General features: G+C 45.5%; 1 protein-coding gene across 2 annotated transcripts; it reads right to left on the bottom strand.

The window, feature by feature from the left end:
* Positions 1-784: 784 nt before the first annotated feature.
* Positions 785-22221, bottom strand: RUNDC3A (RUN domain containing 3A). Of its 2 annotated transcripts, none has more exons than XM_083583247.1 (11): positions 22060-22221; positions 16286-16410; positions 14411-14544; positions 11626-11711; positions 10900-10989; positions 7975-8055; positions 6453-6618; positions 5487-5644; positions 3625-3789; positions 3411-3517; positions 785-1987 (listed from the first exon to the last, which is right to left on the bottom strand). In XM_083583247.1, the coding sequence occupies exons 1-11, from the start codon at positions 22164-22166 to the stop codon at positions 1845-1847; spliced, it is 1362 nt and encodes a 453-aa protein (XP_083439373.1). In that variant the 5' UTR covers positions 22167-22221; the 3' UTR covers positions 785-1844. The 2 variants fall into 2 exon arrangements, with proteins under 2 accessions (XP_083439373.1, XP_083439374.1); XM_083583248.1 differs by having other exon boundaries at positions 3625-3762.
* Positions 22222-22857: the final 636 nt, after the last annotated feature.

Raw genomic sequence — 22857 nt, 5'->3', positions numbered from 1 at the left:
GTGAATGAGGATGTAAAAATGTGAATGCAGTTGCATTTGAGATTAGAGTTCTGGGTAGAGAAGGAGGTACTCTAAACACCTCTGTAACTTATTGTGGTTCTTTAATATATTTCACATTCCTAGGTGCCACAATCAAGATTTTAGGTAAGCTAAAATCGGGGATGAGATCAAGAGCTCCTTTAGGTGCACCTTATGACTTATTCATTGGCATAATGAGTGTCTCCTCACTCCCAAGCGGCAGAGCACCATCCATCCCATTCCATATTAAAAGCAGGCTTGGATATTTTTCTTCAGCACTTGTAGTTTGCTACAGGCCTGCTGTGTTAGATGCACAAAAATGGTTGGTTGGTTCTTCAGATCCTGACTTAGAATTTAGCACTGTCGTCGCATGGACTCAGGCTGCAAACCCAGTGCACCCTCAGGAACAAAGCTTAATTGAATTTGGTGTGGCTTATTTCTCATTTCAGTATGCTTCCAGTTGCACATACGCATTGTAACTCAGAAAGTCCCCAATTTAAATCTCATCTTAACCGTTATTCAGTGGCCCCAGACAAGCCATTGTTCTCTAATCCCATCTGCAATGCAGAGATAATACTGCCTTATAGTATAGTGCCATTGTAGGAATAAGGGAATAATATAGGTGAAGCGCTTTACAGCTGAACCGTACGGCATGAATGTAAAAATTAATTTCCCCAAGCCACTTTTTTTAAAAAAAAAAAGACCTAAGGATGTTTGCAGAAGAAAGATGTGTATCGGAAAAGAGACTTCAACAGACTTTGTCCCATTTTGCTGCCAGCTCCTCAAATCTGTTTTAATTCTTGCCCATTAATTCTACAGCTTCCCCAGCTGCTGGTCTATAACAGTTTTTCAGCCGTGGCGAATGAAGTCATCACATACCAGAGCGTTCCTAAGTCTGCTTTGTCAAAACTCTGGTAGGGGAAGAGGCCGATCGTGCCTTGAGTACCACACACCAAAAGACCTGATGTGTAAATCGGCCCTCTTCCACCTTCCAAGACCGTCCCTGAAGTAAAAAAAAAGCAAACATCCATTGGGATAGCAACATGCAGGAGAAACACAGGAAGTAGATTCTGCAATAGTCTGGTAGGGCTGAAGACGGAAGAGGCTTCCTGAATCGCAAAAGAAACCCAGAAATCTGGAGGCAGCTTGAAGTCCACCACCACCCATTGCAGGAAGGTAGCATGTTTGTTGCTGCAATTCCATGTTGAATCACAGGGAAGATGGGAAACTCAACATCTTCCTGCCCTACAGCTTGCTTCTCTGACACACTTCCACAGAGCCTCCTGCTGTCAAACAGGGAGGGGACAGACAGGATCCTCGACAACATCACCTCGACGCTGTGCAAGTTTTCAGTACCAAGAATGCACCATGAATTTCAACCTGTGTAGCTGTCTTCTCTCTCTTGCCCACCCCTCACCCCTTCAGCAGCAATAATTCAGAGGACTTTTAAGCATTCTCCTCCGGAGACAGCTACCTTCCAGCAATCTCAATCATATATAATATATATCTATATTACACATAATATACACAGCATCATTTTACAAAAGTGCCTTGGGCAGGCAATCCTTCCTGCTTCCAACAAGCGTGCAGCCTTTTCTTCTTCCCCATTTTAAATCCCGGGCAGGGAAAAAGATTCTAAACGCTTCCCTGCTTCCAGCTTAAGGGGGAAAGTCTTGTGTTTAAAGAAGTGTCCATTTGAGGATGTGGGCTCATTACCCTACTGTAACATCAGGCTCAGTAAAGGTATAGCCAAGTCAAAGGGACTCAATTCTCGTTCCCCGCCACAGGCATCTATTGTGGTTGGTAGGGTTAGCCATCTTGATGTCTCAGCTGGGGCTGTGGGCAGGGCTGGGTTCAATGCTGTCGCTCACCAGGCACTCGTTGGATTTTAGGCTGGCTAAGGACTTAGAACTAGGCAGGGAGGCCAGAGAGCCACAGAGGCCCAGCATTGACGGGGTCGGGTCCTTTCCTGCAGAGAAAAGTAAGGAAACAAGGCTTCAGAGAGAGGTTCCTATAGCAAGATCTTAAATTATCATGAATTTTTTTTTAAGGCAATGGAATTGGAGTGGGGCTTCATCTGAAAAATGAAGACCATCCTAAATCAAATTTAAAAATGGCTGTCATTGTCTGTAGCTGCTTCAATTTTTCTCGGGAAAATTTGTGTGTGTTTTTTTTTATTGATACTTATTCAATGATATACAGAAAGATATACTCCTTTATATTTTTATACTATACCGAGATAAACAGCTACTTAGTCTAAAAGATAGCAAAGTCGGAAGGAAGAAAATACAAGAAAACGAGAAATTTAAAGAGGGAGAAAGCAAAAGAAAAGAAAAAGAAACTAAAGAAAGATAAAAGGACTTTCTGCTGTCTGCAGCTGCATATGATACTTAATTCTTTAAGATCCAACCATTCTATCTTCCATATACCAGTATTTTGTCAGTCTTCAAATCCAGATATTACAAGCTCATTTTCTCTTTCATGTAAAAAGTCCATATGAAGTTTCTGATCCCTTAACAAATGTTAGTAATGATTTTTCTCTAATTAAACATGTTAGCTTAGCCGTCTCAGCAAAGCTCAATAATTTTATCAGCCATTTTTCTGTAGTGTCTTTAGGAAAGACAATTTCAACCCCAACCCTCTGCATGGTGAGAGAGGGGGTTCACACAAACCCCTCTAAACGCTGGAAGAACATGCAAAGGGATCACAGGGGCTAGCCCTGTGCATTGTTAGGTTTCCCTGACATCTGTGCCTTCAACAGACATAGTTCTACGCCTATGCAGATAGAGCTTCATGGGGTGGGACTCCTTCCAGCATCAAGCTTAAGACGTGAGTATTAGTGTGGATGGTGGCAGCGTGAGAGACTAGACCCATAATGTGCTGCACACATTGTTTTTTGCTGCTATAAGCTCAGCTCTCAAATGGCAATTCAACAGCTCATGGTTTCCAATTTTTGGGTAGGGGAGGTGTGCAACTTGAGAAATAGGAGGTACACATCATTATCTTCCCACCCAAAAGAATTTAGTGTGTGTTTGTAAGAATCAAGAACTACATGTCCGCAAAGAAGCCGGTGTAGCACAGAGGTGAGGATCCCCCATGATGCTCACCTGGGTCACTATTGCAACCTCACATAGTTCTTTCAGAGGAAGGGAACTGTGTACACTGACTTCCTCTCTTTGGAGGTTAGGTGGTTCTGTCCTGGGAGATATGAAACAGCAGCACAAAGAGAGTGCCTCCGAGCCTGTGCAAACAAGCCCCTTCCCTCGCCAGAACCCGCATGATGAATTTGGAAGGAAAAGAACCAGCAGGGAAAATTCCAGGCAAGCTTAAGCCCTGGCACTTGTTTCCAGATCAAGCAGTGATTTTTCTCAAACCTGTGCGAAAAAGCATACCCAGTGGCCCCCAAGGTTCTCCTTCATGCTTCCCTTCACCCATCCTTTGGGAATCCGAGCTCAGGCTGATCTCTGCTGACAGCTGGTCTGTGCTCATGAAGCTGTGCCTGATGGGAAGAGAGAACGAGAAAGCGGGGTGGGGTCACCTACATCAAGAGACCTAAGAACTTTCAGCCCCTTTCACCTCCAGGCCTCTTCCTACACACGCTCTTACCTTCTGTACATTTTGGCTTCGGAGCGACTCTCATTGCCATTCAGAGTCCCCAAAGAGGGCCACTGATTCACCAAGGGTGCCGCCATTTCCTTGGACAGTTGGGTGAACTGGCTGTTATCCGATGGGATCAGGCCCGTCCTGGGGGTAGAGCGGGAGGAGGGAAATCTGGTCAAGGAGGAGGGAATGCAACCTGTCAGCTCGAGGCACAAGAACTAGGGCGCATTGCCGCGTTTGTCCTCCTGCCTAATTCAGTGCAGGCCAAGGGCGATCTGAATTGTCACCTTCTATAAGTCCCTTGGTCTGCTGGTGTATATTAAATGTACATACAAAGCAATTATGTATACCCAGGATTCCTTAATAGCTAAGGCTTCGCTGCATTATGCAATCCTGAGTAGGCGCTTGCAAGCATAAAGAGGTGTCTTGCGGAATCAGATCTTGTCCACTAATTTTTGTAAGAATCCCAGCACCAGAAATAAGGCAGATGTCCATGGGCAGGACCACTGTCTGCCTCCCCCTGCAGTAAAACGTCCTAGCTCATAATCTTCAGTGGAAATAAAATTCTAGTTCTGATTTCTTGATGTGAATCTAGTCATTTCAGATGTTCTTTAATTCTATCCACTAAGGGGACACCTGTACAGCTCTCATCCCACGTTGAAAGGGAAGACCTAAAAGGATATTGTAAGCATGTTTCACTGAATGTACTTGCTGACATCGCCCTTCAGAGCCTTCTGCTCAGCTAAAGCGGGATGCAGTAAATGTGAATGTCCACATATAAAAGTTCAAGAATAATTGAAGAGGGCTAATTGGGACACGGGTGGCACTGTGGGTTAAACCACAGAGCCTAGAACTTGCCGATCAGAAGGTCGGCAGTTCGAATCCCCGTGACGGGGTGAGCTCCCGTTGCTCACTCCCAGCTCCTGCCAACCTAGCAGTTTGAAAGCACGTCAAAGTGCAAGTAGATAAATAGGTACCACTCCAGCGGGAAGGTAAACGGCGTTTCCGTGTGCTGCTTTGGTTCGCCAGAAGCGGCTTAGTCATGCTGGCCAAATGAGCTGTATGCCGGCTCCCTCGGCCAATAAAGCGAGATGAGCGCCACAATCTCAGGGTCGTTCACGACTGGATCTAATGGTCAGGGTTCCCCTTTACCTTAATGTATCTTTAGATAGCATTATTGTTTGGGATTAGGATCTTCAGCATCACAAACCCAGAATATTTTCAGTTACTCAGATATGGACTTAAGAAGTAAGGAAGTCTAGCCACTGTTTTCTGCAAGATAAATATTTCCCCATCTAAAACGTTCCCCCACCCCAGCCTGCCATTTTTTAAATTCAACTGGAAAATGAAATTGAAACGTCTGATCTCAAAGGGACAAAATGTTTTCCCATCATGTTGATTTATTTCCAGTAAGGGGAAAGGTGAAATCTCTACCCCAACTCAACTCCAGCTCAACATTTCAGGAGCCAACATTCCAAATTATGCAAGACTCTGAAGATTAACTCCAGATCCAGTTGCAAAATAGATGCTCTGAACGCAGATAAGTTCAAACAGTGGGATATTTGCTAAAAAGTAATGTGAAAAATCATGACTTCTTATTTGTTGTTTGGAATCCTTTTAAAATGACAGCTATCCACTGACCCTACGATGAGTTCCAACAGGCCTCCCTCCAACATGGGGCAAAATGGTAGGTTCTGTGGGCACAAGCCACCCATCTATGGTGGGAAATTGAAGGGGAGGGGATGAAGAGTGGGGCAGGAAGCTGCAGAGATGCATTCCCTTTCAGTGTGGGCCTGGCTGGGGGCACTGGAACAGCGTGTGCACACACCCAGTGGGGGCAGGACAGTGCAAAAGTTGGATCTACTTACAGCTGTTCCTGCAGCTCCAAGATGACTCCCTCCAGCTCCCGTTTCTCTAACTGGTTCTGCACCTTCACCTCCTCCAGCCTCAATTGCAGGCGTTTGTTCTCGGCCTCTAGGTCCTTCAGCTGTGACTCTCTCAGCCGAACCAGCTCCTCCAGATAGCCCTTAGAAACAAAGTGTGTGGAGCAGAAGATAAGTGGATTACTTACGAAAGAGAAAGGTTAGCCTGGTGAAGAAAACTGCCCTGTAAAAGTTCACTGTATAAGCAAGAGCAAAGGTGTGGTTATGTACTAGACCAAACTTGGGTCTGCAGCTGTTTTTGGACTACAACTCCCATCATCCCTAGCTAGTGGGACCAGTGGTCAGGGATGATGGGAATTGTAGTCCAAAAACAGCTGGAGACCCAAGTTGGCTTCCATCTAGCTGGTACTGCTAGATGGAGATAGCCTGGTCACAATTATCCATGATTGAATATCATGTTTAGATGACTATAATGGGAATTTAATAGCCCATTCTTCCGACCAAAGGTTCCCAGAATGGATTACAACAAATTGAAACAACAGTAAAAGCAGCATAAAGGCCCATCATCCTCAGCCTGAACTGTCAAGTATCTAGGATGACAGAAATTGTTGTGCAACAATATCTGAATGCCACAGGTTCCCCACCCCTGGGTTAAGAGCATCAAACCAGAAGTGGGAAAACCCGGGTTCAAATTTGTGCCAATGAGCCATCCCTGACTGCCCCCCAACCCCAATGCAAATACTATATGCAGAGGAAGGATTTGCATCAGGACCAATGGATGGGATGAGATTATTTGATTTCCTTTCCATATCTGCTCTATTCCTGCTCATTTTCAACCCCCCCCCCCCGAGCTGATACAATTTGCATTTTTAAAATCTGCCAGCAAAGATGCATTTAATGCCATTGTGGTTTGGTTCTCCGAATCATGTGCAGTACTTGAGGTCCAAGTACCTTTTGTGCATAGACAATGCGGAACTTCTGCTCCATCTTCCGCCATTTGTTGTACCAGCTGTCTTCGGCCGTCACTAGCGGTAAGTAGGGGTGGTCAGGGGAACTGTCTTCACTTGTACTGCTCTCCAAGCTGCGCCGGTCCTCCTCGTCACTTAGGTAATCATAGCTGCTTACAAAGATTAAGATGCCAGTTGCATTGAAAGGAACGGAAGTAGGAAGCATATTTGCTTGTTTAATGGTCAGACAGAGCTGTTCTATTTGAATGGTTTGGGGAATCCCCCTGCCAAAAAAATCCTGTCATATATGATGCCAGGTGTGGGGTAGGTGGCCAAAGCAGTGTTGCAAGCCAAATAGGAAGGCCTGGCAGCCCAAATTGGGGCTGCAGGCTGGAGGTTTTCTGCCACTGCTAGTAAAATACACTTTCCCAGACTGCCCAGGGCTGGCCCAAAACATTTTGCGGCCTGAGGTAAAGGATATGACGGTGCCTCTCTCTCCCACCCCATTCCATGTACGAAAGCTGACAAGACTGGAAGTTGAATGTTACTTTAACGCTAGCAATGGGTTGGTGTCCTTTACCACACCTAGCTGGCTTAGGGGTACAGGGCAGGTTGTGGGACAAACACAGCTCCGTCTACTCCCTGCTGCTCAGCATCTGCTGCCTGAGGTGGTTGCCACACTCTGCCTAATGTTAGGGCTAGTCCTGCAGCCGTAGCAGCATGAAATACAGTGGTTGCGAACGGGATCCGTTCTGGAGGCCCGTTCGCAACATGAAAAGAGTGCAACCTGCAGCAGTGCGTCTGTGCATGCACGGGTTGCAATTCGCTGCTTCTGCGCATGCGCATGATGTCATTTTGCACTTCTGCGCATGTGCGAATGGCGAAACCTGGAAGTATCCCTTTCCGGTACTTCCAGATCGCCGCAGGATGTAACCTGAAAGAACGTAACATGAAGCGGACATAACATGAGGTATGACTGTAGTAAACTTGAAGTAGGATAGAGTGGGTTGTATCTCTCTACAGGTAGGCAATACCATTTTTGAATGCTCCTCCACGTTAAAAACAAACCAAAAACGCCCTGGGGGGGGACTAGCACAGTTCCCTCTCTTATTCTGCTAGTTTTCTATTTGTGAAGAGGTTTTGTTTTGTTTTATGTTGGGGAAACATTCAAAACGGCGTTCCCCAACCTGTTGTCCAGAACAGTTGAATTAATTCTGCCACCTCCGAATTCTACCACAACATTCTCACTACACTATCCTGTGACGTGTAAACCCAGGATCATTCTGAATCACCCTCACTTTTGACACATGAGATGTCTGTTTTTATGACCCACCTTATTTTTCTGTTTGTAAGATGCTTTAAACATATTGGTTGCATTGTGTTTTATTGGCAACGAGCTAAAACTACCCAAATGCTGAATCCTTTGTTCAGAACAACATGTTCAAGGAACCCTCTAATGTTATCTTTCTTGGCCTATACCCTGAACTTCACACTCAAAGGCTGTCTGCAGAAGCAGTAGCCCTTACCTCTGGGTAAACTTCAGGTATGGAGTGTAGTCAATAACCACAGGCGTCTTGCCATCCATGATTTCCCCTTTCAGGCAGAAACTGCAAAACATGATCACGACAGGAAGGAATGCAAAGGAGAGCAAGTTATCAAAAGCTATCTCAACACAACTGTCCTTTAGAACACTCAGATGATTTAGGATTGAATAACAATTTTCATATCATGTACATACAGCTAAGTGGAACCTTGAAAACTAACAACCTTGCGGCAACCTTAAAGACTGAAAAGTGCTGCATTTCTTTCATGACTACATAAATCTTCATGAGAAGGCTGTGGCTCAAAATGGCTGCATAACTTTAAGCTACTCTTTAAGGCCTTTTTCCCTCTCTTTTTTTTACTAAACAACAGCAACCTTTGAACACACTGAGACTTCAAAAGCATTGTGCTCCCAAGGGGATGCAACCTCATACCAACAGAAGACTGTGGAAAGCTTCTAAACATAGTTATTAGCCCAGTCTAGGTCTGACATCTGAGCTGTCAATTGAAATTGACATGACAGGAAGCAGGAACGAGGGAAGTAAGACTCTGAAATTTATGAGCAGGCGGTCAGAAGGCAGCAAGCTTTCTTACCAATTCAGATGAATGAGGAATACTTTTGTGGATGATTTGAAAGAAGCCTTGTCCCTGTTTAATCAAACTCTAGAAGATATTCATGCCCAAATGCAAGAGGTTGCCAAAACAGCTGATAAGCATAGATGTGAAAGAAATTGGACATGGAAGGAAAGGAAAATTTGGGGCACTGGGCTAATATTTGGTGCAAGGGACCCCCAAATTGGTGGAAGATCCAGCAACTTTTATATTACAGTGGTTTGAAGATCTCGGAACAGATTAGAAGCTCTCCTCAGGTGACTTTGAGCTCATCTGCAGAATCCCCAAAATGGCAGGAATGCCAGAGACCTCATAGTGAGAGATGCTATTGCTGTTGTGTAAAAGAAAAAGTGCACCTAGCTTTGCATAATCTGTGTATGATCAAGTATCAAGGCATGCCAATTTGGTGTAAACCAGGGGGGAAAGCACAGCAACGAGGCTGAGTAACAAGATTGTTCAACATAGTATGACCTACTAATGTTGGGTAATAAATTAAAATGCTGTTTCTAAATGTTGAGAGATTGGATGTGGCAACCAATAGAGCAAGAGCTGCTGCTCTTTGGAAAGCTTACAAACCGGATGTCAAATTTCTGCAGGAAACACACCAGAGAAAGCAGAACACAGAAATGTTATAAAGCAGAAACTGCTGGGCAAATACTGTAATCCAATGCCTACATTTCTTCTAAAACTAGAAGACTGGCAATAATATTAGCTAAGAGCCACCGGCTGGTAGAGACTGATATATGCAGTGATCTGAGAGGCTGTTATGTGTCTGTTAAAGAGGCACTGGAGGGCAAAGCAGATTTATGATGCAATCGCTTTTCCAGCTGGGTTTGGGCAAATGATTCATAAATGTAACTTAGCGCACTTATTAAAAGGCAAGAGCAAAAGTGAGAGCAAATGGCTTGGGCTCAGTTCTTTGGTTTTTGTTTAATCTGAGCAGAGGTACAAGGCGGGAGTGCCTTCTATCTCATTTGCTTCATTTTTGTAGTAGAAACCGTGGCCAAAGTTATATGAAGTAATCTTAAGACAGAGGGCTTTATAGAGGGCAAGAAGAATAGATGTTATTAACATGTTCACGGATGGTGTTTTACTGATGCTTAACAAGCCAAAGGAAGCCTTTCCTGAAATTCAGGGAACGTTGCTTATCTTCAACGAGGCAGCTGGCTTGGAAGTAGACTTCTCTGAGTCCTCAGTGCCATGCGTGGAGACCCCTCTAGAGGAACAATTACTGCTGCAGGTACAATTTGGATTGCGACTGCAACCTCGTAACATCACACATTTGGGAATAACAATCCCGAAAGGTTTACGTCGGCTGAAGAAGCAGAATGTTGAGATGCTACTCGAGGACTGTAGGAAAGACATGGATTGTTGGCAAAAACTTAATCTCGCTTAGCTAGGCAGAACAGCCACAATTATTATGACTCTCCTCCCTAAGGCTTATTTTCCTCTTCCAATTTGCCTAGAAAAAGGAATGATTGGGAAACACTGGTAAGCGATCTAGACTTACTTATTCCAGATCTTGAGAAGATGAAGGGTTGGGAGTACTGAGCCTTCACCTTTATTATGAAACCTGACAGATCAGGCAGTTAATAACTCAAATAAAAGTTGACTCTGAACTGGATTGGGTCTCAATAGAGCTTGGGAATAATTATAAATATTATCGAGCCCTACAGTTCAGAAGATTGCTTCTGAACATGTAAGGTAAAGGTAAAGGGACCCCTGAGCATTAGGTCCAGTCGTGACCGACTCTGGGGTTGCGGCGCTCATCTCGCTTTATTGGCTGAGGGAGATGGCGTACAGCTTCTGGGTCATGTGGCCAGCATGACTAAGCTGCTTCTGACGATTCAGAGCAGCGCATGGAAACGCCGTTTACCTTCCCGCCGGAACGGTACCTATTTATCTACTTGCACTTTGACGTGCTTTCGAACTGCTAGGTTGGCAGGAGCAGGGACTGAGCAACTGGAGCTCACCCCGTCGCGGGGATTCGAACCGCCGACCTTCTGATAGGCAGGTCCTAGGCTCTGTGGTTTAACCCACAGCGCCACCTGCATCCCTTTTTTCTGAACATGTACAGAGTACCAATTCTCCCTCCACAAGAGACAAAGCCCTAGCTGGGGGGGGGGGGAGTGACACAAGAAACCATGGGAACTATGTGCCAGAAACATAGCAGAAGATAAGTCAGCATTCCTTAGTGCATATGCCCCCCCCAATAGACATAACAATGCAAGAAATATCTCTTAAAGCAATAGCACTTTAGGGCAAATGATCTGGAGAAGAAGAGGGTGCGCACATACCTGAAGTCTATGGCACTGAGCCCTATCAGCATCCCTGTGAGAACGGTTGATTCCTCTCTCAGCATGATTGCCCCGTCATCATAAAATCTCCTGTCGGGAGGGGAAGGGAGACAGCCTTTTGATTATACTGGAGGGTAGGGAGGCGTAGGGGAAGAGAGTGGAGCTGTTTTCTCTTCAGCTATGTGGCTTCCTCAGTTCTGCTATCGTGAGCATTTTTCATGAAAACTTGGGATTCTACGTTGCTAAACTCTCGGGAATAGGGCCATGGTGGACACCCTGTGTACAATTGCTGTGAGGAAATGGGCAAATTCTCCAATACAGATCGTTTATCTAATTCATAACATTTATATACTGCTTGGTTGAAAAAAGAAAACACCCCAAAGCAGTTTACAGAAAAGAGGCCTTAATCTATAAGTGAGGTCTCATTTTATGAATTAAATTAACGAGCCTTGCATCTCTCTTCTTTATTAGAAAAGGGACTATCAATTTGTGTGTGTGTTTTAGGAGGTTGGAGAAGGGTGTATAGATACAGATAACATTATAATCGCCTCTCCCAGGAGGCTGAGTATATTGGACTTTGTTTTAAGGTCTTGAAAGTGCAATTGTAGGGCTTCAAAAATCTACAAAGCGGAGTTGGCAGGGCAGCAAAGGGAAATAATGTGAGCACGTGAGAAGGAATGCCTTATACCCCAAATGCACTTTGATACAAGCCCCAGAGATGCCCACCTGGTGGTTCTGGTGTCCCGCAGGGCTGTGGTGATGTACTCGGACATGCGCTTCTCCATCAGTGCCACTCGGATCCATGCCCGGCCCTAAAACAGAAAGTTTGTTACAATAGGCAGAACTGCAGCTGATTTGCACGGCTGTTTCTAATACATTAGGTTGTATTCAGCTAAGTTCTACTCAGACCCATTGAAATTAATGAACCTGAGTTAGTTGCGTTCATTAAATCTGCCCAAGAGGTAGTACTGAATGGCACACATTGTGACCAACTTAACAAAAATTACCTGAATCGGGCCTATAGTTGGTTCAACATGGATCCACATTGTGACATCAAGATGGCTTTGGGAGGAAATCTTAGAAAGTCAGGTTACCATTAACCAAATTCAAACAATGCTGCTTCATAATAAATGGGTTGTGAGGAGTCTTTGTGTGCTTCCATTACTGGTTTGGGGAGTGCTGGATCCTTGAGTTAATCACAGTCCATATCTACATATATATCCTAACAATATCCTGTCATTTATTCATTTTTACAAAAGAAATAACAACCTATGCTTTGAGGAGTTTCTCCCTAAAACAGTTTCGATCCAAATTGGGGAGGAAAAGCACACACCATCTGGCAGCATTTTAATGTGTGAACACAGCCATTGTCTCTTATTCAGACAGTTCCCTCTCTAAGACTGCCATCCTAAGCTTCCTTGCACCGGATTCAGTCCTATTGAAATCAATGGGGCTCACTTCTAGGTAAACATGGACTGAACGGAAAGGATTAAACTGCGTTCCAAAATGTTTCACTTTGACTTTCCATCATTAGCACCATAGTGGTCAAGGATGCTTGGTTCAGACCAAAAGTTGTAAGCATGAGAACACACACCATCCGATAATAACATCCATCATAACCAAATATTTCATTGCCAGCCTTAATGTTTGCTCTTTCATATTCTCTAGGTCAGTAAATCATAAACTGTGTGCTATGTGTGCAATAAATAAAATAATTTAAGGCTGCTGTGGGCTGCAAGGACCCACCCACAGTCAAGGCTTGTGCATCATTGCATCACTTGCATTATTTATCAACTGCTCTGGCCTTGTTTCCTTCCAATCAGCCTTGACTGCACTCAGATCGCTATGCTAACTGCATCACTGGGAAGGGATAATTCAATCACTCCCATCATAGAGACTCCCAAATTGTCCATTCTCAGAGGAGACTGCCCATTAGGCACCTCTGGTTGAATCACTGCTCTGGGTGCATCGCTTTCCAGTCATATCAAGATCAGTGATTCATAAAAAAGATGGTTGAGTCCCACTCCGGTTTGGCAATTCTTGCCTCACTGCTTGTAAGAAAAGTGTGCTACCAATTTTAATTTAGAAAAGAAAGGTGCTTCAGCTGTCAGAAGTTTGTGACCCAGTGTTCCACACATTCTTCATGAAATAGATGAATTAAATTTGATAGGGTTGAGCTCTGTAAATATGCAGGCAACATTGTTCTAACAAATTCTGAGCCAGATAAGTCGATACTGGATGTGATAAAAAATGATGAACAATTTTTACGGTAGCATATTACAAGATTAATGTTAATAAAACAAAATTGTTATCCTTTCTTTTCTCCTGAAGTAAGCTGCTTAATATCAAATATCAAACTAATCTGGTATTCATGAAAAACAACAGCAGCTTAATATGAGGGAACTGCATTTACTAAGCATAGAATTTGCGTCTCACAAATCACTTAGTCCAACACCCCCACTCTGCTAATGTAGTAGATCCTAATAAATTTACTCTCGAGAAGCTGGGGGGGGGGACTGCTTAGGGGAAATTGGTAAAATTGCTTTAATGGCAAGGTGTGGATGTAACACAATGATCAAAAGGAATATACGTTGACAGTTTGCAAAATATTAATGATTCAAACAGAATATGAAGAAATGACAGCTTCTAATCAACACATGTATATCTGTGTTGAACCAAAAGTCCTGGAAGCTCTTTCTGTCAAGGAAGTTGCAGAGTAAACAAGTCTGAAGCATTTTGAAGAGTTTTGGATCTTGAAAGGGAATGGTGTAACTGGTTGTAAACTGCTGTTGCAAATCAAATAACTATCAATTTATACACATCTGTAAACTGATTAAGTACGTTTCCGAGCACAATTCAAAGTGTTGGTGCTGACCTTTAAAGCCCTAAATGGCCTCAGCCCAGTATACCTGAATGAGTGCTCCACCCCCATTGTTCTGAGGTCCAGCTTTGAGGGCCTTCTCGCGGTTCCCTCACTGTGAGATGGGAGGTTACAAGGAACCGGGCAGAAAGCCTTCTTGGTGGTGGTGCCCACCCTGTGGAACGCCCTCCCGTCAGACGTCAAGGAAATAAACAACTATCAGACTTTTAGAAGACATCTAAAGGCAGCCCTGTTTAGGGAACTTTTTAATGTCTGATGTTTTATTGTGCTTTTAATTCTGTTGGGAGCCGCCCAGAAAAATTATTATTATTGGCTGGGGAAAATTATTATTATTATTATTATTATTATTATTATTATTATTATTATTATTATTATTTATGAAGCTATTTTCCCTTCCTTTTTAGTGGTGTATCTCTCTCCTGAGGTAGTCATCCTAGAATTGTGAAATGGAAATAAGTTGCTAATGTGTTTTTTTGTTTGTTTGTTTTTTGTAGGAGCATGGCAATAACCATTTTGGAAAAGGGATTCCCTTTCTGCATTATTTCAGTGGTTCCCCGTGAGCATTCAGCAGCACAGCTGCAAGGGAAGGGTGAGCAACAGGGCTTGCCTCAGTCAATGAGGGCTTCTGACCTTGGCTCTAGAGGTGCTGATGTTCTCCATGTTCTCAATGCTACTGACGCAGTTATTTGGGACTTTGCTACAGGCCAGTCGGATGTAATCCCAGAAGCCACGTTGCCCATCGGAGCTGAACCAGCTGACAGGACCTGAGGAAGAGGCAGGGAAGACAGGATGTAAACAATAGAACTACTGCCTATCTATCACCCACCTGCTCTGGAAAATATTCTGGTAGCACTAGCCAAACAACCAAATAATATAATCCAAGGGCATAAAAACCTTGCTCAATCTTCTTTCTCAAGCCTTTCTTTTGCATCAGCTCAGGGATAAGGAATATATGGGCATTCAGATGTTGCTGGACTACAGTTCCCATCATCCCCTATGCTGGGTGGGGCAGACAGGAATTGGAGTCCACCACCATCTGGAGGGGGACACGGGTGGTGCTGTGGGTTAAACCACAGAGCCTAGGACTTGCTGATCACAATGGGGTGAGCTCCTGTTGTTCAGTCCCAGCTCCTGCCAACCTAGCAGTTCGAAAGCACGTCAAAGTGCAAGTAGATAAATAGGTACCACTCTGGTGGGAAGGTAAACAGTGTTTCCATGCACTGCTCTGGTTCGCCAGAAGTGGCTTAGTCCTGCTGGCCACATGACCCGGAAGCTGTACGTCAGCTCCCTAGGCCAGTAAAGCGAGATGAGCGCCCAGAATCGGTCATGACTGTACCTAATGGTCAGGGGTCCCTTTACCTTTACCATCTGGAGGAGCACAGGTCTTCCACCCCTTCTCTGAATGATAGACCTAGAGGCAGGCATGCTTGGTGAGGCTCTGCCATACACTTTGGAACTCCAGACTGCTAACTTTTACAGTATCAGATGTCTGCCTGGGGGAATGGTTCCGGTAAACACAATGGTTAAGAACACAAGTGATGAACTGGGAGGAGGAAATCTAACTAAACTTTCAGCTTAGCCATTGAAGTCACTGCTTGGCCTTTGACAAGCCACTATCTCTGGCTCACAGGCTCAGGCCTTCCGTGTGGAACAGGGGGATAATAATACAGGCACACATCACAGTGTTGCGGTAAGAACTGCAAAAGCTAGGCCAGAAGCAAGTGCACTTGCTCGGCCAGCCAGGGTTTGGAGAAAATACTAGGATTAATTAAAAGGATTTCCCTGCACTTGTTGCACGATAGCCAGGAAATGCACTTATCCGGGCCAAATTAGATGAAGAGCTGCTCATGCATTTGACAATCCCATGAATGGCTCCTAAAAAGTGAATTGGGGGTGGGGATCCTGATCAGGTCCCCTGCACCATATTTTGCACCGGGGAAGGAGTTCCAGTTGGAGTGAATGGGAGCTGCCTACCCTCCCTGAGGCAAACAATAGGCATAGATTGTCCAGATCAGGGCTGCAGTGGAGGGCAGGGAATGGGTGAAAGTCTCCCAGCCTTCATACCAGGGTCCCCATCAGGAGTGGCCCACTGCGTCTGCAGTTTGCTTTGTGAAAGCCATTTATGTAATTTGCTAATTGTGTGCATGGTATTGCTTCCAGCTTAGCCCTCAGTCAAACCTGCAATGCTGTCATCTCCCTGCACCGCGACACACGATGCAATATTTGCTCAACCCCCATATACATTGCATAGCAGGTGTTGGGGGGGGGAGGACCTCTGGCCTCCAGAAGCTGCTGAACTACAACTCCCATCAGCCTCAGCAAATATGGCCAATGGCTGGGGATGGTGGGAGCTGGAGTTCTGCAACAACTCTCTTGGAAGGCTAAAGGTCCCCCACACCTGCTGTGTAGCAGTAGTGCTGAAAATGAGGACAGTAAAACTGAGAACGACAGAGACAGAGAGGGAGGAAGGGAGGGAGGGAGATCACCCATCACTGCAAACCCTACCATGATCCCCCTTGAAGCGATGGCTGAGGATGTGTTCTAGAATAGCAGCGAAGTTCACAAACTCCTCTGATGAGTCATCAATGGGTTCGATGGTATATTTCTCCAGCAATGTTTTCACGGAGAATCTGCAGTGGGAGGCCAAGAAAGCAAAACAAAACACCATAACCAGGTTTGAGCATGAAGTGTATGGGGAGAAAGAGGAACCCAGCTTTTAAGAAGGGCTTTTCCTCTCCCCAGTTTATTCTTGACCAGATCCCAACAAATGGTTCCTCTCATTCTTTCCAAAGCATGAGTACGAAGTGGTCTCCTCTTCCTTCCTCTTCCCCAGAATAGAAAGAGCCTTTGATAGATTTCATTCAAACCAGAAATTGCTATCAGAATGCTGGGTCTCGGCTCTGGGAAATGTGAAGTGGCTTCCAGACATGAGCAGAGCGCCTTCATTTCCTTATTGAACATACACAGCCTGCCCCTCCCAAACATCTGGGATAGCAGCCAGCTTTCTCTGATCACAAGGTATGGCTTTCAGGAAAGTCAAAGCCCCAGCTCTCTTTTGTTTCTCTCTTCAATTCACCACTGATCATATCAGCGACAATATAGTCTCTTTTCTATTTGCACAGCACCAAGGTCATTGTTCTTAAACTCTCTCCCTTCAGGGAGCCCTTTACATATCGGCTGGCCTGCTAAAGGATCTCAAGAACATCGGCCACAGAATCCCTTCTCCTCGCTGCCACAGAGGAAAGTGGGACATGCTGGGTTGCATTCATTGTAGCCCCTATTCATCCGTTTTCATCACCCTGATATGAACATTATGTCAGCACAAGGTCCTTGTGCAGCAGAATGTTCTTCCCCTCTGCTCCTTCATTGAACAGTCCTGTTTTGCTTTAAACCCAGCGACATTGAATGAGGTCTCCTTATCCACGACCTAATGGTGGCTGCATATGCCTAGGTCTACCTAGGGTGGCTGTGTGTTCTACCTTACAGAGAACAGTCCTCTGTTTTGAAGATCCTCTTATGTAAAGGGCTGCCCAGCCTAAGTCCAGATTAAAGGAGGAGGAGGTGGCGGCAGAATGAGGGCTTTGAGGATGCCTATCGGCAAAGACCCCCACCTAGACAGCAGACTTAGCAGAAACTTAGATCACCTGGACAGTCTTCCCCACTATGGTGAGAGGCATTGCATTTCTATTTAAGGTGCAGGAATGATTTATAAATTTGCACATATACATATAAATTAGCCTATGCAAATCTTATGCAAATCAGCACCCCCTCCCATCCTCTGCTGCCTCTTTACCCCCTGCTCCCCCACAGCCATACTGGCCCTCTCTGCAAAAAATAGAGACGATTTTGGAAAACAATGAATCCAAAGCCCTGTTCAACTGCTTTGTTATCCTTCCTGCTCTATCTCTTTCTAACTCAGTGCTGATTTTTTTCCCCTGCAGGCAGGTTCGCATGGATCGTACTCTTGACGCCCACACTGCCAGCTGGCCCTGGGGCTGTTTGAAGCTAAGGTTTGTCAGCAAAAGGCAAATGGATGGAAGGAGAAGGGGTTTTAGATACAGTCGCTGATATCCAAGCTCTGAGATGGATCCTACGCTGTTCAAGGCTTGTCAGTTAAAACCTCAACGATGTAGATACCATGCTGACTTGTTATGTGCTCTTGATCGCAGGCCAATAGGAATACGTGGTGAATCAGCATAAGGCTCAGAGGGCTGGGTAGCAAGCGGCAGACTCTGGGGTCTCAAATTTCAGCGGCACCCTTTGTGACACCAAAGTTTGGCGCCTCCTGCCTCTCGCCTTCCATTCTACATCATAATTATGGCGCCCCCAAGGTTCCATCCCCAATGCAACCAGTTGCACTCCCCTAAATCTGCCTCCTCAAGGGTATTCTTACCCCTACCATCTACTCTCCTGGGTTCCCAGGTTCTTTTTCATGCAAGATTTGTGGCAGCACGCACAGTGAATAGCATACCTTCCAACAATTCTCTGATGAAAATAGGGATGTCCTATTCAACAACACAATTTTATTAGTTATACCCTGCCCATCTATCCCAGCCACCCCAAGTGGTTTCCAACATATATAAAAACATAATAAAGCATTAAACAGTAAAAAAAACCAAAAAACCTTCCTGCCTTCATATGTCTTCTAAAGGTTGTATAGTTACTTATCTCCTTGGCTCATGGGTCGCATAACTCCATACCCTCCAACATTTCTCCGCTGAAAATCCAGCAACAGTTAGTCATTCTTACTGAAAACAATGGCATGTGACTTAGGCCCCATCCACACTATACATTTAATGCAGTATTATACGACTTTAAACAGTCAAGGCTTCCCCCAAGGAATCCTGGGAACTGTAGTTTGTTAAGGGTGCTGAGACTTGTTAGGAGACCCCTTTTCCCCTCACAGAGCTACAGTTCTCAAGAGTGGCCCAACAGGCAATTCCTCTTCCTTGAGAACTTGGGGAACTATAGCTCTGTGAGGGGAAAAGGGGTCTCCTAACAAGTCTCACCATCCTTTAACAGGCCACAGTTCCCATGATTCTTTGGGGGGTGAAGACATGCTTAAAGTGGTTTGATACTGTTTTAAATATATACAGTGGTACCTCGGGTTAAGTACTTAATTCGTTCTGGAGGTCCGTACTTAACCTGAAACTGCTCTTAACCTGAAGCACCACTTTATCTAATGGGGCCTCCTGCTGCTGCTGTTCTCATCCTGAAGCAAAGTTCTTAACCTGAAGCACTATTTCTGGGTTAGTGGAGTCTGTAACCTGAAGTGTATGTAACCGGAGGTACCACTGTAGTGCAGACAGGAACTGAGTAAAAATTAATTTTTGTTGGATTGTGCCCAGAGACTACATTTCTGGCAGTTGCTGGTGATGAATCCATCGTGCACGGAGTGAACAAGTCCCTTTAAAACAAATTGTTGCGATTTTTTCAGGGAAAAGGCAAACCAGAAACTGGTCCACTAGGATATGGGAGGCAATACTGATGGAGAAACCTAAATAAATTCAAGGTTCTCCAGGTGCCTTTCCTCTGAAGTGCACTTTCGACCCTGGTTTTCCTGCACAGCATTCTTAAAATGGAATATAGGTCTCCCACAAAACAAAAACAAACAGTTAACGGTGCAATCCTGTGCACACTTACCTGGGAGTAAGCCCCACCAAACACAATGGGATCTACTGCAAGGAAGCTTGCATAGGATTGCATTGTAGATGTCGTTTTCACTGGAAGATAGGAAGCTGCCTTGTGACAAATCAGACAACTGGGTCATCTAACTCAGTACTCTCAGCATTGACTGACAGCTGCTCTCCAGGGTTTCAGGTGGGCCTTTATCCCACCACCATCTGGAGATGCTGGGGACTGAGTTTAGGGATCTTCTGCACGCAGGGCAGATGCTCTGTCACTGAACTCTAGCTCTTCCTGTTTACTTCTGTTGTACTGTTTAACACCCACCTATGCTGGTAAAGTTTGCATCACACAGGAAAATGCGGACCCACAAATGCTGTTGGGAACATGGCAAAGGCATGTAAAAAACTGGACCCACCATCAAACAAATATGTAAAAAAGTGTTTAGTATATCTATTTAAATATCTTAATCTCCTTTTCCTTTCCAATTTTTACATCTTTTCACAGCTTTGTTATGTTTTGGAATAATAGTACTGTAATTAAAAATGGAGAGTTTTTGAATCTTCTTCATCAATATCATCTCCTCTCTGTTCTTTCTCTGCTTCATTCTTTAGGCGCTTTATAAATTAACCATACAAGCCGTGGCTAATGTAAATAAATAAATAAATAAATAACTTCCTTTTGCTTGCTTTGTGTGCCAAGTTCAGCCAAAGTCTATACAATTACTTGCATTTTGAGAAAGTGTGTGAATATTTTTTTCTTTCAAGATATTGCAAGTATTAAGCACCCATAGTTTTATTCTCTCTCTCTCTCTCTCTCTCTCTCTCTCTCTCTCCAACCCCATGAGCCATCTTCTTCCTTGATCAATTCAGCTTCCCTTTCCCATACCTTTCCCAATTCTGCTGTATGTTTCCTTCCTGTATGTAAGGGCAATTAGACTAGGGGACCAATTTTAATTAAAATTTCCAAGCAGTCCTTGAAAAGATGTTGGGCAAGACGGAGAAACAGAACTTCCTTCATTGAGGAATACAAATAGCACAGTAACCCATTGTTCCTGGCCCTCTCGATGGATATACAATACATGATGCTAGTGCCAATAAACCAAATTCTGACCAATTTTCAAGCAGTGATACTCCGCATTTACTCTTACTTCTCTGCCAAAAGCTCTCCCCAAGTTCATGGTGAGGCCCAGCCTTCACCTCAGTTATGTATCCCAGCCTACTACAGTAGGCCTATTAACTCTTCCCCTTCCTTTTCTTCCCCCCACTTTAAAAAAAAAAAATCTTGGCAAAACTAGATTGACAAAAAGCCTGCCCTCCCACCAAAAATGGGGCCACCTTCTCCTAGCTTCATCAGTGCTTGTCTGGGTGTGAGACACAGGGTGGGAAACCGGCAGTCCTGGTACAGCAACAGGCTGATGTCTCTGCACCAACCTGGTGCTCGCCAGATGTTTTAGACCACAGCTCCCATCAACTCCTGGCCAGCACAGCTGTAGTACAAAAACCTCCTGGAAGGCACCAGGTTGGCGAAAGCTTCCCTGCACCTGGCTCAATGCCTTTTGTTGGGAAAAGGCCGTTGCTAAGGCAGCCACCTCCTGTATTCCACCCTCCCTCCCCCCACTTCTGCTGCTCATAAGATGCTCCACAGTGACGTCACTTCCCACTTCTCATATCTCCCCAACCAGGGTGCCTGCATTCATCTTTGCACACCACAGAGCTCTTTCTTTTCCTTCAGGAAGAGAGGAAGTAGGAAGAGTGCCCTGCCCCAACGCCTTCTCTGCCCTACTTCTTTTTTCTTTGTGGCATTCCCATCACCATCACCTCTCCTCACCCTGAAGGACAACAACGTGCAGAGGGGCTGCAGGCAGCAACCTCTCACTCTTCTCCCTCCTGCCTCCCAGAATTTTCCATCTTCATTTGGTTCTCTGAGCAGCACTTCCAAGCACCAGCCAGCGAGTTGCCTACTGGGTGTAGGTCCCATAGAGATACATAGCTAGCGACTGAGGAAGATTCTTCCCCTAGTGTGGGAGAACCTCCTACATGGCCAGATTCCCCCATCATCTCCATGAAGGACACATTTCTGAAAACCAGGCCTACCCTACCAAACAGAACAACGTTCGCTCCTCATCTTTCCTTGTTGACAAATTGATTCTGGAAACACAACAGACCCTCTAGCGCCGATTCCTCCATTGCCTTTGGCCTGTGTGCCTGTACATTTCTTCCTATTAGCTTCCCTCATTCCCCTCATTTCTCACCCACCCTTGAATTTCACAACCCCTGGTTTCTTTTTCTTCCTTGCATTATCTTTCCCCTTTATTTTATTTTTTTAATTAGCTCCCCCCACCTTCCCAAGGATATTGCTGTCCTCTGTTGCCACACTGCCTGCCTGAAGCTGTACTGATCATCTTAAGCACCATTTCCAGACGGGCTAACAATTCTATTAGACATAAGATGCCAATAATACGAGGTTTCGTTTCTGTTGTTGTTGGGAAGCCATCCACCCTCATGGAACAGTTCCACCTCATCCCCTCGCCTAGCCTCCTTGCCATCCTCTCTCCATCTTAGGGGACGCAGGATGGTCTTTCCACCTCCACCCTCGGGCGGGGGGGGGGGGTTCCTCGCCAGCCTTCCCTGGCAACCCAAGGCTCTCCTTACCTGCAGACGGTGATCAGGTTTTTCCTCTCCACGGCGATGTTCCTGGAAGAGGCTTTCTTCGAAGACAGCCCTAGCGCCATGGTCGACTGGAGGCAGTTCGGGTCCATCCAGGGGAGAGACGCTCTGGGTCCTCCGGGTGGCGCCCCCTCCTCTTCCTCCTCCTCCCCCTCCTCCCCACCCCCTCCCCTCCCCCTGCCTCTCCTCCCTGCCCTCCCCCAGAAGACGAGGCGTTGGGTCAGCCTTCTCCAGGATCGGATAGCACGGAAGTATCGCCCGCCTCTCTCTCGTCCTAAAATTAGCTCCAGCCCCCTGCTTGGAGGGCGAGAGCGAACAGCGAAAGATGGGAGGATGGCCGGGAGGAGCTCTCCTTGGTCCTGATGGAAAACAGGCGCCTCCTCCTCCCGATGGGAAGCCAGCCCCTCTCGCCAATGACGTGATGGGCGGATGAGAGGGAAAGGGGAGCAGCCGGGAAGGAAGGAAGGAAGGCAGCGTCGGAGGAGAGGAGGACCTCATGTCGCCTGGAACAGGGAGGGGAAAGTCTGCCTTAGATGCAGCCCACTCTCTCCCCTGCTCACTGTTTCCAGCACGGTGCGTTATGCAGACGCAGCTCACCCATTCCCTACAACAGCCCTGCGAGGTTGGCTTTTAAAAAGAGAAAAAAGGCCCTGTCAGAATGGAACACAAGGACCCTGATCCCCACCCCACGGTGTTTCGATGCCTGAGGCAAATGTGTGTGTACACACATACATTCACACACACATATAGAATCATATACAGTGGTACCTCGGGTTAAGTACT

Source organism: Podarcis filfolensis (assembly GCF_964270895.1).
Source record: "Podarcis filfolensis genome assembly, chromosome: 13".
Taxonomy (NCBI): Eukaryota; Metazoa; Chordata; class Lepidosauria; order Squamata; family Lacertidae; genus Podarcis; species Podarcis filfolensis.
This window is presented reverse-complemented; position numbering and strand designations above follow the sequence as displayed.